This window comes from Dipodomys merriami, unplaced genomic scaffold, assembly GCF_024711535.1.
Source record: "Dipodomys merriami isolate MVZ:Mamm:240054 unplaced genomic scaffold, mDipMer1.0.p SCAF_177, whole genome shotgun sequence".
Lineage (NCBI taxonomy): Eukaryota > Metazoa > Chordata > Mammalia > Rodentia > Heteromyidae > Dipodomys > Dipodomys merriami.
Window position 1 is genome coordinate 703,181 of NW_027203126.1, and position 16,381 is coordinate 719,561.

General features: G+C 42.9%; 1 protein-coding gene across 8 annotated transcripts in view; it reads right to left on the minus strand.

Annotated features, from left to right (window-relative positions):
* Positions 1–583: 583 nt before the first annotated feature.
* LOC138829837 (ARF GTPase-activating protein GIT2) overlaps positions 584–16,381 on the minus strand; it is a 54,439-nt gene continuing 38,641 nt past the window's right edge. For 4 of the 8 annotated variants that reach the window (XM_070026382.1, XM_070026378.1, XM_070026381.1 and 1 more), the window contains 6 exons: positions 14,914–15,162; positions 13,290–13,379; positions 8,076–8,158; positions 6,913–7,095; positions 4,482–4,545; positions 584–3,749 (listed from right to left, as the gene is read on the minus strand). In XM_070026382.1, the coding sequence (XP_069882483.1) occupies positions 3,537–3,749; positions 4,482–4,545; positions 6,913–7,095; positions 8,076–8,158; positions 13,290–13,379; positions 14,914–15,162 (882 nt within the window). In that variant the 3' untranslated portion in view covers positions 584–3,536. The remainder of the gene's footprint in view (positions 3,750–4,481; positions 4,546–6,912; positions 7,096–8,075; positions 8,159–13,289; positions 13,380–14,913; positions 15,163–16,381) is intronic. The other 4 variants (XM_070026384.1, XM_070026380.1, XM_070026383.1 and 1 more) reach the window with 1 other exon arrangement.

The window sequence follows — 16,381 nt, forward strand, 5'->3', positions numbered from 1 at the left end:
GACCGACAAAAACAAACAAACAAAAAAACCCAAGGCAAAGAACTAGTATCCCAATGCAGGACTTCCTGCAATCCTAGCAACTGTGGAGATGGAGGCAAGAATTCAAGGCTGGGGGCGGGGGAGAAGCGCTGGGGGCGGGGGAGGGGGGAGTGGGAAGGGATTGTAAGGGGAAACAGAGGAGGCGACAATGCTTGAATGTTTGCTCATGTAATTGTAACACCTCTGTATGGTATTTTCACAATTAAAAAAAAAAAAAAAAAGAAATGAAGGCCAACCTGGACTAACACAAAGTGAGACTCTGTCCAAAAAATCCCCCTACATGTCAAGCATAAAGGAATAGAAAGCTGGGAGCTCCAAAGGAGAGGAAAGTTAGACACTATCTCATTAAAGATGGCGTGATACAGGCTGGAGATGTGGTTCAAGTGGTAGAACACCTGCTTACCAAGTACAAGGCCCTTAATTCAGTCCCAATACCTCCAGATAAAAAGGAAGAAAAAAGATGAGGTTATGTGAGAGTTCCTCCCACACTTCCACTCAGTACTGGAAACGTCTCTACCAGCTGGCAGGAGGCACATGACCACAATGACACTTACAGAGCCTGTTTATTGCATAACTAGGAGGCATAAATTCCAAAACGATTTTACAACACAAGGTACAATAGTTACAGGAATAGGATGTACAATAAAAATGAGAGATAAGTACAGAATAATGAGTGACACAGATAAACACGTTTGAATAAAAGGCATCTCATTTTTTCCTATGCAGCATTTTCTTTTGTAAGAACAAGGATTGCCTTCAACCAGGACAAGGAAGAAAAGAAAGACTGCTGTCAAGGATGAAAACATGCTAGTTCCGCTCTCAGTTCTGTGAGTGAAGCTGCTGACTTGTGCGTTTACAGTTCCAATTGCATAAATACTATACTTGATCTTTGGGCCCAATCCACTGTTCTTTGGCAAATTAGAACTATCTGTATTCCGAGATGGAAGATGATTTGGGGGAAAGGAGCGTGGGGCCCAGTGTCAGTTCATAAAGTGCACCTCTGTCCTATCAGCTTACAGAGCAAGTCATGTGGCAGGGATGGAGAATCAAGAATAAAGTGTTTTAAAAAATCTCACAGGATGTAGAGCTGGCTTGTACAAGGCTATGGAATCCCTGTGCAAGGGTGGTCAAGACAAATGTTCAGACAAGTTGTGAGCCCAGCCTCAGAATATGCTACAGAACTATGCAGGGCCCAAAGGACTCTCACCCCTCTTGCCACTGCTTGTCACTCCATATGGGAACTTCGGCCTGGGGTTTGGACTTGTGAGTTAATCAAGAAAACTGTATTCTCATGCTGGAAACTCTGTGATCCCTATGTGCTTTGACTTTTTCTCAGGGCACAATGACATACTGTAGCAGGTTCTATTGTTCAGGAAAGACTGCTTTACCTTTTCCCAGAAGCCTCTTCCTCCCCTAGAGGCTAGGATTGCCACTGGGCTTTCCCCAGGAACCCCAAGGAGCCTGATAGAAAGGAAAGCAGGTTCATGAAGCATGCAGAAAAGGTTATCAGATAGTGCTTGAGCTTAAGGTAGGACACCCTTGTAGAAGGCATCTTCTAGGAGTGATGCGGCACTTGGGGCTGTGAGGACAGGTAAGTGGACAAGACTTCAGGGGATATGGGACTTTCCCACACTACCTCCCGTGTAGCCAAACTGGCAGGAGTATCCATACACCACAACTCAATAAACTCGACACCACAGTTTGGTGCTACTTTTACAACAGCAGTTCGGTCAAGCTATAGGAGTGTTTTACAAGTCAGTTTTGTGGGAAAAAAAAAAAGGCTCATTTGCATACAGTGAGGTGACAAGTACTCCTCACTTTGACTTCTTCACAAAGACTGAAGTCTATAGGTAAAGAGAGAGCTGACAGTAACTTCAGAGGAAGCCAGGCCCTGGTACTGACCAGCTTATGTAGGCCACAACAGAGGCTGTGAGGCCCACAGGCCATGGCTTACCTGTGCCTGTTCTATGACCATATCCAGACTGGCTGCAAACATTTCTAACTAAAAAGATAACACCAAAAGTGTCCAGATTACTGCTGTCATTTGGGAAGAAAAAAAAAAAAACAGAACAACAAAAAACAAAGCACTGGCAACCCCAGAGATGTTTTTCTACCAACGAAAGGAGTGGGGGAGCTGCTGCACTGCTTTCTGTGCCTGTGTTATGTGTTTGGCTCACTTCATTTCTGCACATTATCTGGTCAATCAGGTCAGGGACTGAGTTATAGCTATACAAAGCTACTGCAATAAGCAGGGACAGGAATGTGCCTAACATTCAGAACAAGAAAGGGCCTTTGGCTAAATTAAATAAGTCTGCACACAGTCAACCTCTGCTCTTTCACAGTTTACCTACCCCTAACCATTTTTTTTTTCCTGCAGTGTTGGGGATGGAACCCACGGCTTTATGCATGCTACACACACACCATGAGGGCATTCCTAGCCCAGGAATTCTTGAAAGTTGATGTGTAATTCCTAAGTACCAGAAGGGTATGGGAAGGAATAGGGGGAAGAAGGAGGAGATAAAGTTAGATAAAGATAAACTCAGATGACTGTCTCTTACCTTGGAAGAGGTCCTTACAGATGAGGAGACATGCAAAAAGCAGCTCACATGAGGAAGCTGTAAGTGGTCAAAGGTGTTTGGATGAAAGGTACAATACAATGTCAGTTTATGGCAGTAGTATGTGAATGAATGGGTAGTAGAGATCTGCTATGGATAGACTGAAGGAATTGTCCGGTTTGGGGCAGACAGTGGGCAGAACCCTTGACAGTGGGTAGATGGGTTGTGCTCCTGCCCTGAATACGGTCAAATGGGACATGATGTGACAAAAGCTTTACAGACTCTAGGGAAATTTCAGGAAAAGGGTAAAATATGAACAGATAGAAAAACCAAGATTTTTTAAAAAGTTAAATAATAGAACACTTAACATGATACAAAATGGAACAATTCCTTGTTTCCTCTCGAGAGGTGGTTATACTATTTTTAGAAAGTGGCAAAGTCCTTTCTCTACATACATGCTTGGAGATACCCCAAACTTAAAGAGATTTTGCAGTAGGTTGGAAAATTCACTTATTGCACGATGCTTGTTAGAGAAAAGATAATGTTTTTTTTTTTAAATCCAACTTTGTCAAGAAAATGTTTTAGTAAAAATCCCACTTATAGTTTTACACATACACTGGAAGTTTTAAGGGATGGAAAAGTTTAACAAACTCTGAGCGATGGAACTATTTCTGAATGTATATGCTCATGATCTCAACACTTGCTGACAATACAACTCCAGGAACTTAACTGGAAAACAGGCACAAAATAAGGCAAGTGGGTTAAATTAATAGTTGAAAATTTGTTAGAAAACATGCAAAAATAATACTGAGTTTTCTCTTAAAAAGTTTTCTTAAATTGTCATTAAATGCTTGTTCTTGTAAAAATCTGAAGAGTTCCATGTTGAAATTTGAAGTCAGACTTAAAAAAGCCTAGAAAATAGAAGGGACAGCACCCCGGTGTTCAATTGTTGTTCTCTTTGGTGGTGATGGTGACCAGCTGTTTGGCCGCCTTGGCAATGTCGTATGCACACTGGATGACCTGCTGGGTGACCAGCTGCACGTCTGTGGGTGAGCCAGATTCCCCTGGGAGGGCCTTCTTGCACTCTGACTGGAGCCGGTAGGCACTGGATGTCAGTAAACGAAGGGAAGTCCTCACCGTGTCAGATTTGGGTTTCTAAACAGAAAAACACAGTCATTTACCATAGTCTGCAGGGTAGACATCTGGCAGCAAGGGAAGCCTACTCCTGAAAATAACTCAAGTTGTTCCCTACAAAGAGGCAATTTTGCGGTACACTTTTTTTTCAGGGGGAAGGGGGCTTGAACTCAGGGCCTGGGCGCTGTCCTTGAGCTCTTCTGCTCAAGACCAGCGCTCTACCACTTTAAGCCACAGCGCCACTTCCAGTTTTCTGGTGGTTAGAGACTCATGGACTTTCCTAACCAGACTGGCTTTGAACCACCATCCTCAGATCTCAACCTCCAGAGTAGCTAGTATTACAGGCGTAAGCCACCAGTGCCTGGCTGCACTCTTTCAATAGAGATGTTTTAAAGACTGCTAGCTTGGTAGCCCACAGTATGAGAGATGAAGAAATAAGCTGACTCAAAGGCCAAAGTATACTCTGGTAACCACTACTGCATGCTATTTTGAGCAAGTTTTTAAAAACTAACTTTGTAGACTACATATTCCAAGTCATTTTTTTTTATTCTATTCATGCTTTCTTTGCCTTTTGTATTTGACTGGTACATCCTTATTTTAATCAATATTCATGTAGAATAAAGCTCTAAATAGTACTATTTACATATTAAAAACCTATGTACTATAGAAAGGGTAATATCAAAGACCATAAAAACATTTCTTGCAGTTTTCTTAAAGGCTCTAGAGCGAGCGAGAGAGTAGGAAGCAACTTACTTTGGGGAACAAGACTGCCATTTCTGTAACAGCGCCATGTATCCTCTCAGAGCAGGGAGTATAGCTGCAAAGTATCAGAGAGATCACTCAAAGACAGAACGATGTGGAGGCAGAGTTCTCAGGGGCTCCCACACATTCCTCTTATGTTCCTTTATTGTACAGGAATGTATGAAGTCCAGGATGCTGACTGAGGCAGGGACCTGACTGCGTGGTGTCCCACACCTACAGAAGGTACACATTTCAAAGCAAGGTCCTCATCCTTTCACGGAAGTTCCTTCAACCTGATAAAACAGTCTCCAAAGATGAAATGTGGCAGTTTACAGCATTAGCCAGGTGAAGCCACAAAATGGTCCATAAAGGCATTCATACCTTAAATTGGTCATTTATTTCTCACATTTCATCTTCCTAATTTCTAGAAATAGAAAAAAACTAGCCAAGGACTTCAATGCCAAAGACCACAAACATGAAAAAAAGACTAAAGAAATTTTTCTCTTGTAAGTGAAGCCGACCTTCAATACCCATGTGCTATTTAACCAATGGCCACTTGTAAATTCCTTTCATTCAAAGATATCTAAGTTGCTAGGGATGAAAATCTTTACCTCCTGGAAAGGGAGAACATTGAGGTCTGCTTCACATATTTGTGACACTTATCTATGGTCCCCAAGAGCGCCATCAGCATATATTGACAAGCTCTAAAAAACTGACTGGCCTCATGCTTCTTTCCACACAAGCCTGGTCCTCCAGGGACCAGACCCCCTGTAACATCCCCACAGCTCTGTGAGGTCGGATCACTCTCATACTCACTTTTTTTCAAATAAGAAAATTGAAACTCAGAGAGGAGAAAATGCCCTAGACACACAGAAGTGAGAAAAGGGCTCAGCTCTAGCCTGGTGACAGTGCTGGAGCCTGGCTCCTCACAGCAGTGATACACAAGGCTCACATCTCCCTTTATAGCCAGCCTCTTTCTACTCATGCCTGGTGATCTGACTTGGGCTGAGAAAAGAACTGAGATTTTACTTTCATCTGCCAAGCAGCAGATGGGGCTAATTTTCTGCACCTTCAAGATCTAGGCTTTAGTACAACATGAAGTTGTAAATGAGAGCATCTCGGATGTATAAGTAACCAGAGATTTTTAACACAACTTGAACAATTTATAGGATATAAATTCTCTAGATCATGGGCTGGGAAGGTGGCTCAGTGGTAGCGCACTTGCCTTGCATGCCTGAGGCCCTGGGTTCGATTCCTCAGCACCACATAAGCAAAAAGAAAAAAAGCCAGAAGTGGTGCTGTGGCTCAAGTGGTAGAGCGCTAGCCTTGAGCTGAAGAGCTGAGGGACAGCACCCAGGCCCAGAGTTCAGGCCCCACGACCAGACCCCCCCACCCCCCCCCCGCCAAAAAATACTCTAGATCAATCCTGGTTTTAAAACCAGAATTTTGAACCAAGCACTATAACTTTAGGGGAAATATACATATATTTCAGAGTGGATACAATGTATGCTAAGCACCTTTTTAGTTTGAAACAGCAGCACAGCAATTCTGAAACTGTGGACAATCAAAAGAAGAACACACTGTGAAGTGGGGAGTACTTGAGAAGGAGTCATTCATGGCCCGACATCACTTTAACACTGTCCTATTTACACTGCAGAAAGCTGTGAACAGTGAGTGACACTGTGCCTGGGTGAGTAACTGTTTTCTCAGACCCAGTGGGACGATGTTTTTGTCCAGATCCACTGTGGAAAGCTAGAATGCCATGCAGATCAGTTCACAACTTAGCAGAATTCTTGGAGAACAAAAGGATCCATCAGAGCAGGGGTCAGTCCTTCCTTATGGGAAGGCAGGGAGCCTTCCAAATCTTCATGTCCACACCATACCCAAGGGAACCAGATAGGAAGAGATAAGGCTCCTTTCATGACTCAGTCTGTCTCAGCAACCCATCCCTAGCTGAGGGCAACCCTTGAGAATTAGGGTTCTTTCTGTCCTCAATACACAGAGTATTGCTTATCTAGATCTATCATCTAGATGTATTTCTAGATGCACCTATTTTCTGAGCTTCATAAAATGAAAACAAAAATACCATGTAAAAAAATCCAAACAAGGGGCTGGGAAGGTGGCTCAGTGGTAGAGTGCTTGCCTTGCATGCATGAGGCTCTGGGTTCAATTCCCTGGCACCACACAAGCAGAAAAAGTGGCACTGTGGCTCAAGTTGTAGAGTGCTAGTCTTGAACTGAAGAGCTGAGGGACAGTGGCCAGGCCCAAAGTTCAGGGCCCATACTGACAAAAAATCCAAACATTAAAAGCAAGCTTACATATTTGTTAAGTTTTCATGTGCCTCAAAGCCAGCAAATTGAAAGTAATCCCCATTCAGAACTTGAGCAGCACCCCTTTTGAAGCAGAAATGCACCTCTCCCAGGCCAGGACTGTAGCCCCTCACCTGTCATGCTTGTTTTCCTGGGCTGCTCTTAGGAGCTCCTGTATGTTTTTGGTGATCTGTTCAGTTTTCCGGATGACATCTTCAGTGCTGGGGAGCATGGGGCTTATATGGGGTTCTGCCAAGTCTGGCACTGAGCAATCACCTGGCCATACCATGCTCCGTTGCCTTCCCTTCCGGCTTGACCTGTGAACGGTAAAGAGGTGTGCCTCAGTTTTAAGGCGCTCATCTTTTCCATTGGCCATTTTTCCAATAGGCCATTTTTATTGTTTATCTTGTCTAACAGCAAGCTCAAAAGGCCTTACTTCACCAACTAGCAGCTACAACTCACTTGCATAGGACAAAGAGGGGAAAATGGAGAGCAAGTAGAGTAGAGAGGGTATGTTATTATATAATAAATTCATCTGCAGTTGAGCCCATTTTGGGGGGGGCATCAATATACAATGTAAACTGATGTCAGCAATGCAGTATTCTGGGCAATGGTGGCTCACACCAGTAATCCTACTCAGGAGGCTGAGATTTGAAGACTGAGGTTCAAAGCCAGTGGAGGCAGGAAATTCCATGGGACTCTTATCTCCAATTAACTAGCAAAAAGCAGAAGTGAAAGTGTAGCTCAGTGGTAGAGCACTAGCCTTGAGGAAAAAAAGCTCAGGAACAGCAACCATGCCCTGAGTTCAAGCCCCAGTACTGGCACAAAACAAACAATACAGTACTGTCTTTTGAGTACACTAGGTATCTAGAGACAGTTCTAGTATCCCAATAAAAGGACACAAAGGCCAGGCGCTCATGCCTGTAATCCTAGCTACGCAGGAGGCTGAGATCTGAGGACTGTGGTTTAAAGCCAGCCCTGGAAGGAATTCATGAAACTCTTATCTCCAATAACCACCAGAAAACTGGAAGTGGGGCTGTGGTTCAAGTGGTAGAGCTCTAGCCTTAAGCTGAAGAGCTGAGCGACAGTGCCCAGGCCCAAAATTCAGGCCAACAACAACAATAACAACAACAAAAGGACACAAAGCTCCTGTGGCAATAATGAACAGTGAAAGGACCTAAACTATAAATATACATTGGAGTAGTCTGAAAATAGGGACAAAGGGTATGGGTGGCCAAGGCCTGGCAGGTGTCTGGCACTCCTCAGCCTGTTCTCAAGCACACTTTCCCTGCTATACCCCATGTCATCTGGCTCCATGTCATTGGGAGTGTTGTCATAGTCACTTTCAGGTGTGCTGTTCTGCTTCTCCAGCCTGGAAGCCTACAAGAAAGAGAAGGGACCCCCGTGAGTTTAGAACATGAGACACTTCAGAATTGTCCCAGAGCAGCATTCCCTGTGAGGCTACATGACCTTCATACCCAGAGTTCACTTGGAAACCCTTTTCACTCTTAGATCAGAGGTTAATCTATCAACAGATCCTCGGTACAAACTAATAAACTGACACAGGCATGCAAGGCTGTCTCCTTTAGTTCTGAAAGGAATATAGAGTTTATAACACAATGAGATGCAGTTAATAAGCAAACACACTAGTACTTAGCTGACCACAGACCTTCAGAGATCAAAGCTACCTACAGATAATCTGGATTTTCCCCAGGTAAGAAAGGAAGGACCACAAAAACTGGCTGGCCATGGAAGACACAAAGCCAGCAGAATAAGAGACAGCCTATACAAAGATTTCAATATTCAGTGCCCAAGGCTCAGGTGACTGCCACTATTTATTTATTTACTTATGTATGTATGTATGTCATGGGGCCTGAACTCTGGGCGTGGGCACTGTCTCTCAGCTCTTCAGCTCAAGACTAGAGCTCTACCACTTGAGCCTCAGTGCCACTTTCGGCTTTTTCTGTGTACATGGTGCTGAGGAATGGACCCAGGGCCTCATACATGCTAGGCAAGCACTCTACCACTGAGCCATCTTCCCAGACCTACTGCCACTATTTAAAACACAAAGAACATGTGTAGAGACAGTTTTGGGGAGGTATCAAGAAAACTGGCACTTGGGTTATAGTGTTTGTAAGCCAGAATGGATGATCCCATTATATTTGAGTATAACTCACTTTTATCTGTGTCCAAAAATATCCCTTGAAACAGTGTTCAAAACAACTGTACAGGTTCAAAAATGGGATATAGATTTAAAGGCAACATTTTAAAAATGTTTTGGACAAATGATAGCACTACTACCAATGAAATGTGAAAGGGAACACATTTTGCTGAAGGGAACTGTTTTAGTTCTATAGTGTTTAGTGAAAACTCTTTTCCCTCAGCATTCATTTTAGCTATGTTTGAGTTTGTTTTCAACTAGAAAAGAAACTGGTATAAGCTGACTCAAAACTTAAAAGTGATTACCTTGCAAAGTACAAGTATGAGCTACTTCTCAGCTCTATACCTTAAATTTAATCCCAGTTAATCAAAATGTGCAAAGATAGAACTTTACAGACATCATAGTAAAACAGAGCTAAGGCTCTATGAGAGAAGAGCTTTGTTCAAGCACTTGGACAAACAAGGGGTCTCATCCAGAGGCCATTGGAGGAACTCAGTTTCGGAAAGTCTACAGATATAGAAGGTCTGACTTTTTGTTCTTAAGTGATAATGCATTCTGGCCTTCTCAAAGTCCTATGGGTACTGGCCAGCCCCAGCCCACATTCTACTTCCTCTTCCTATCATCTCTCTTTTCCTCCCAGGGCAGAGACCATTCTTTCTGCTGAGGCTTTTCATGCATCCTGGAGATGTTCTACTTAATCCTCACTCACATAATAGAGGACACACTAAAACTTAATGTGACTTCTCTAACTGCTCAAATTTACCTGGCAAATGATTAAAAGTTTTGTCTTAAGAGACAGATGAGGAGTTTACAAAGCTAAATTCTGTAACCAGTTCTACTTCACTAGTTGCCTGATTTTGATCTGGCTTTATAGGTGAGTCAGAGGGCTGCTAGCTACTGAGGCTTGAATGAAAGAGCACAAGGTCACATGTCCATGGTCCATCATGTTCAGTACAGGGATGGTGAGACAAGGGTCTTCTGGACATAGTCTCAGACCCCTAACCCCAAACCTTCTTACCTTTCAAATTTATTTTAAAATTGCACTTAAATAAACTGTAAAAGTGACTCAGAGCTGTTCCAGCAGGAGGGAATCTAGAAAATAGAATTAACTGCCCTCAAATTCCACCTTTATTTATTTATTTTTTGGTCTGTTTTTGGTGCCAATCCTGGGGATTGAACTCAGGGGCCTGGATGCTGTCCCTGAGCTGCTTTCGCTCACAGCAAGTGGCTCTACCACTTGAGCCACAGTTCTACTTCAGGCTTTTTGGTAGTTAGAGCTAAGAGTCTCATGGACTTTCCTGTCCAGGCTGGCTTCAAACCATGATCCTCAGATCTCAGCCTTCTGAGTAGCCAGGACTACAGATGTGTGCCAGCAGCAGCTGTGGGTTTTGTTTTGTTTTTTTTTGTTTTTGTTTTTGCCATTGTGGGGCTTGAACTCTGGGCCTGGACGCTGTCCTTGAGCTCTTCAGCTCAAGGCTAGCACTCTACACTTGAGCCACAGAGCCACTTCCAGTTTTCTGAGTGGTTTATTGGAGAAAAGAATGTCACAGACTTTCCTGCCCAGGCTGGCTTTGAACCGCAATCCTCCTATCTCAACCTCCTGAGGAGCTAGGATTATAAGCATGAGCCACTGGTGCCCTACTTTTTTGTTTTTAAGACCAAAGACTGAAGTCAGGGCCTTGAGAGGCAAGTGCTCTTCCACTGAGTTAAATCTCCAACCCCACTGTTTGGAGTTTTTGAGACAAGGTGTTACTATATATAGTCTAGACTGGCCTTCAACTAGTAAATATTTAAGCCTCAGCCTCATGAAGTTCCCAATTTTTATAGTGGATATTTTTACTTTCCTTGATAGAGATTTGATAATTGCAGATGAAACACATTATTCACAATGATTAAAAGTACCAAATTTCATTTAAACATTTTAAAAGAGTAACAACTTGTGTACCAACTGAAAGTACTCAGGAAATATTCCTCAAGCACAGAAAACAACTGCCCAGGAAATTAGTTACTTACATGCGAAGTCTTTCATCGTTGTCAACAAATGCATTCAGGATTTCAGTGTAGCCAGCATTGAGTTTTATGAAAATTATTGTGAACATGCAGAGCCAGGAGCTACTGGTTAAAAGTACTGCTCTCTCAAAGCTGTTAATGGAAAAGTTACCTCATAGGCTGGTGCTGGTTCGGTTTATTTAATAAATTTGCAGTTTGTTTTGAATACAAGACATGCCATAAAAATCTGAACCTGTGATGAAGATGTCAGGAACAACACAACTGATCTGTTTAAATGACTGTTTTTGTTTCTATGTGAAGTCATCTCAGCAAACAGGCCTGGCAAGATTTTTCTCCTATATTGGGATTTGAACTTTTTTTGAAATTACCAAAAAATAAAAACAAATTTAAATACCACAAAATTTCAGTGGACAAAGGTTTGCTCAACTTTAACAAAATTTCAAATGAGATACTTTGTTAGTATTTTTCTGTCTTTTTGGGTTTTTTTGGTGCCAATACCAGGGCTAGCATTCTACCACTTGATCCATACCTCCAGTCTAGTTCTTTAGCTGGTGAATTGGAGACTCTTACACTTCTTTGCTCAAGCTGGCAGAGAACAGCTGGCTTTGAACAGTGATCTCCTGAAAACCTATGGTTAGAGGTGTAAGCCATTGGCGCCTAGCTATAGTTCAGTTCCAAGGCTATGAGGACTACTACATCAAGATTTTTTGTTGTTGTTGTTGGTCATGGGGGCTTGAACTCTGGGCTTGGGCGCTATCCCTGTGCTCTTCAGCTCAAGGTGTGCGCTCTACCGCTTGGGCCATAGCACCACTTCTGTTTTCTGGTGGTTAATTGAAGATAAGAGTCTCACAGACTTTTCTGCCCCAGCTGGCTTTGAACTGTGATCCTCAGATCTCAGCCTCCTCAGTAACTAGAATTACAGGTGTGAGCCACCGGTGCCTGGCCAAGATTTTTTTTTTTCAGTACTGGATTTTGATCTTGGGATCTTATGCCTCTAGCATGGTTGTTGTGCTGGTTGTTTTTGAGACAGAGTAAGGCATGCACCTGGTCCCTGATCCACGTATTTTAAGTTTCCTGGTCATAGCTGATAGCTGTAGATAACTATAATGTGCCATCATACCCAGTTCTCAGTTGAGAAAGGGTCTGGTGAACTTTTCTGCTTGGGCTAGCCTCAAATCTCAACCCTCCCAATCTCTGGCTCCCAAGTAGCCAGGATTACAGATGTAAGCTACCCCAGTACCTGGCTAAAAATTATTTTCAATAGACTACTTCAAAGTACAGTTAGGTATCTCCAAAGGGTCTTGTCACATGCCATTGGCAATGGATCACTGGTAGGTGTGGAGGGAATGGCCAAAAGTACAGTGCAAATCCCACCTTGTCTGTAAAGGTGGCCCCAGCCACCTTCCCTCCTCTCTGCTTTAACTTCCCATCATTAAAAACACCTTATGCTGGCACCTGAATGCAAGTCTTCAAAACTTGGTCTCTTTCTATAGCTTTCCCAGGTGAATACATGCAGACATGTTCTCTTTGTGCATGAAAGCATTCTAAAAAACAAAACCCAACTACCTTTATGAAGAGGGACTATGCCACTTAAGTCCTTAGAACCCTTTACAGGACTTAGTAAAGGTAGGCAGGAGAAGCTGCTTAATAAGCTTGTGGTACTTCCTCCTCTCAAGAGGCTTAGTGGGGTCACATACCCAGCAGGCCCCAGCAGGCCAGGTCTACCCAATCAATCCAAGTCAAGTCTGATGCTCACAGCTGCCAGCACTCTTTCACTATGGTTAAGTGTGCCAATTCCGGTTCCGGAGTTTAGCTGCTAGCAGTTAAAAAAAAAATTTTTTTTACGTTTTTTTTTTTTGTGCCAGTCGTGGGGCTTGATCTCAGCCTCCTCAGTAGCTAGGATTACAGGCATGAGCCACCAGCACCTGGCAAAAAGTATGTTTTTGTGTTAGCCCAAATATAACAATATTAATGTTAACTCTAGCTCTGAATAAATTGGACAGATATTCCCTATGACAAGTATGTAACCAGCAGCCAGCTAATTTTTTGATTAAGACATTATGCTCAGAATTAATGGTATGAGATGATTTACAACCTTTTGTTAAATATGTGAAAATCAGCAGTGTGGGGTTAGAAGTGATGCTATTTCTCTACACGTATGCGTGCGTGTGTGCATGAGTGCGTGCCCGCTGTGCTGTGAGAAACCAGGAGGAAAGCTCTGCCTCATGCAGGACAGAGGGCAGTTAGCAAGGGACAGGGGCAGGAGGGTCAGCACCCAAGCACAAAGCGCCCAGGAGCTCTGCCCCTCCTCCAGAGCAGACCATTCAGAGTGTACTTAACCCTTCGGGCGCTCTCATCCCTCGACCAGGAAAGTGTGGAGGGGAAGGAAGGCAGAGACGAAGAGGAGGTCACAAGCGCACTCCTCCCAATCTAGAAGGGGAAAGAGAAACAGGCTCGGGAAAATACAAAACCAACAAACCCCTGAACGCCTACCCTGGCTGCAGGAAAAGAACCCAAGGAAACAACATACTACAACTCGGGAAGCCATGATGTTCAGACAACACAGGCTTTGAGGTGTTTAATCCCTTGGGGAAACACCTCTGGGGAAATTGTTCTCAATTTAACAGGTTTACCTTTCCTCAAAGGAAACAGTAGCACCTAGCACCTTCTTTACAATCACTGGTATTTTTTTTTAATGGATAGCATAAATTGCTGTTTCTTTCTTCAACCAGGACCAATATGAAACAAGAAACCATACAAGGGATTACAAATTGGCATACGCTATCACTCTAATCTTTAGAGGTGACAGAACTTTTGAAATGACATCCTTATATTCTAAATGTTTATGAAATAGTGTGTGGAGCTAAGAAAAGTGGCTTTTCCTAAATTGCTTTCAGTTATACCAAAGAAAGGTAATTTTCACTTAGTTCAAAGGCTCTCACTACACTAAATGTATCAAAACAATTGCCTTCCAAGTTAAACCCCAACAATCTCAAGAGCTCAAACTATGCAATCCCAGTTACATACAACAGTACTATAATTGCACTACTCTTAAGTCTGACAAAATTAAGCTAGGCTTAATTTACTAGATCATATTCTTTACTCTGCATTTACTCTGATAATTTTTGAAATGCATACAATAGCTGTTGACACTCAAAAGGATATTACTCTGAAGAAAACATTTAAAAAGTTTAAAATTTCTGTAACATTTTGCCAAAAATACATTTTTATAATAAATTCATCCTGAAGAAATATGATTTGAAAACATCAGAACATGACACTCATTGTAAAATAAGATGGTTGAGACTTTGCTTCAGAATGGTTTTTGGAGTTTCACACTTGAAAGGTGGATCCAGAGCTCTTATACCTCATCGTTATGAGATGACGAAGCCACACTTCCTCCAGGAAGAGCAGGCCAAGGATGTAGAGCTTAACCCAGCAGGTGTGGACAGGTTGTAAGGCCTGGAGCTTTCAGGATGTGCCTTAGCATGCCAAACCACAGGGACCATCTGCTCGTGAAGCATGTGAAAAGACACTCTGCATTCTAAAGGGAGCAGTTTGTAAAGAGGCACATACTATCTACCTTGAAGAAGACACTCTACTAGTGGTCTTTATTATTATTATTTGGTCAATTGTGGGGCCTGAACTCTGGGCCTGTGCGCTGTCCCTCAGCTCTTCAGCTCAAGGTTAGCACTCTACCACTTGAGCCACAGCGCTACTTCTGGCTTTTTCTGTTTATGTAGTGCTGAGGAATCAAACCCAGGGCCTCATGCATGCGAGAGGCAAGCACTCTACTACTGAGCCACATTCCCAGCCCCTGGCCTTTATAATATAGCAAATACAAGAGCAACACTTAGAGCCCAGTTTGGCAAAGCAGAGGCACAAGCTTCTGCAAGTTCAGTAGAGGGAACAGAGTAGTGAGGTTGCACAGAGTAAACATGGAAAAGCTAGTGGTATTACTTACGTGTGCAGGGAAGGGCTGGAGTCTTGTCCTGCTTTCCTCAGGATGGTTTGCTTCTCCTATGGGGAGATATGGTTTCTGACCCGATCCCGTCTCATACATGGACATGGGCCTACTGCCCCGGGCAGATGGACGTCGCTTTAAGGAGGAGTGGTTGGAAGTGTCTGGGTACTCAGAACCAGTCTGCACTTGATAGACATTGGTTGTGGCCTGTTTCCTGAGGCTCGAGTTCTCACTCTGGAGTGTTTGAAGCTGAAAGAAATGTTTGGCAGTGGGACTGTTTTTCCATAGCAAGCGGACAAAACAAACAGCAAGTAAACAAACACAACTACCAGCTTAAAACAGAACAATAACAGCTGGTTGAAGGTAAAGAAGCAACTATAAACAAGAACTCTTTCTGGAATAAATAAAATGCACTCTACTCACTTTACCATACAAGCTAATTAGTTTCATTTCTGAATGTGCGAAGAGTTGTAGTTTGGGAATTTGAAAAACTAAATGTCTAACCACTTAACATTTTGTCATGGTGGGACAGGGAAACATTTGCAGGCAAGCTGTATTCTAGATTGTTCTAAGGCTGTCTCAGGCAAGGGCCTGAGACCATTAAAACATCACTGAAGTGCTTTTCAAATGAACCCTGAGCAATTTGCAAATGCCAAGAGTGACAGCACACACCATGGAAGCAGCAGGAAGATAAGTAGGATTGCTCTGCAAAGCAAGAAAGACAATGAGTTCAGCTATGATAAATCAGATCACCTACTGCTTTCCAAAGAGCCAACAAGAAAAATTATGATCAGCAAGTTTTTATTACATAATACTCTTGGTATTCCAAACAATTCAGTGCTTTCTAAAAATTAAAGAGGGAAAACTGAATCATGGTAAGTTTGCTATATTAATAGATCACGAAGAAAACTGGAAACCTATGTAACTGCGTTAGTTTCTTCACATGAAGGAAATGTTCCACGTAGCACACTTGCTTCCCTCTGGTGATCCTTTTTTTTTTTTTTTTTTTTTTGGCAGGGCTGGAGTATGTGGCCTGTCTCTCCTTAGGTTTTGTCACCCAAAAACCATGAATATGGTGGTGTCAGCTTTAACAGTTTAATCTGCTTGATACCCCATCCCCATTTTAGTTAAGACACTGTCATTTGGAGGCCCTGAATGTTCTTTCCATTCCTCACATGAAGGCTGCTTCACAGTTAAGGGATCAGCAAGACTTTGTAGGGCTTGTTATCATCCAGCAATTTAAACACAAGTAGCTATGTCCATCTGCACAGGTCTGTCTCCACTGCTGCACCTTCATCTTCCATGCCATTGTGGTTTGAGTTCAGCTGTCTACTCTTAGAGAGAGAGATTGTAAACTCTGACCAATTCCCCTCCGGACCAAGGTTTAAATCCACAGGCAATCATATCTGCACCAGGAGATCCTCACTTCCCAATAGCAAACTCATGCAGTATTAACGGTCACTTTCAA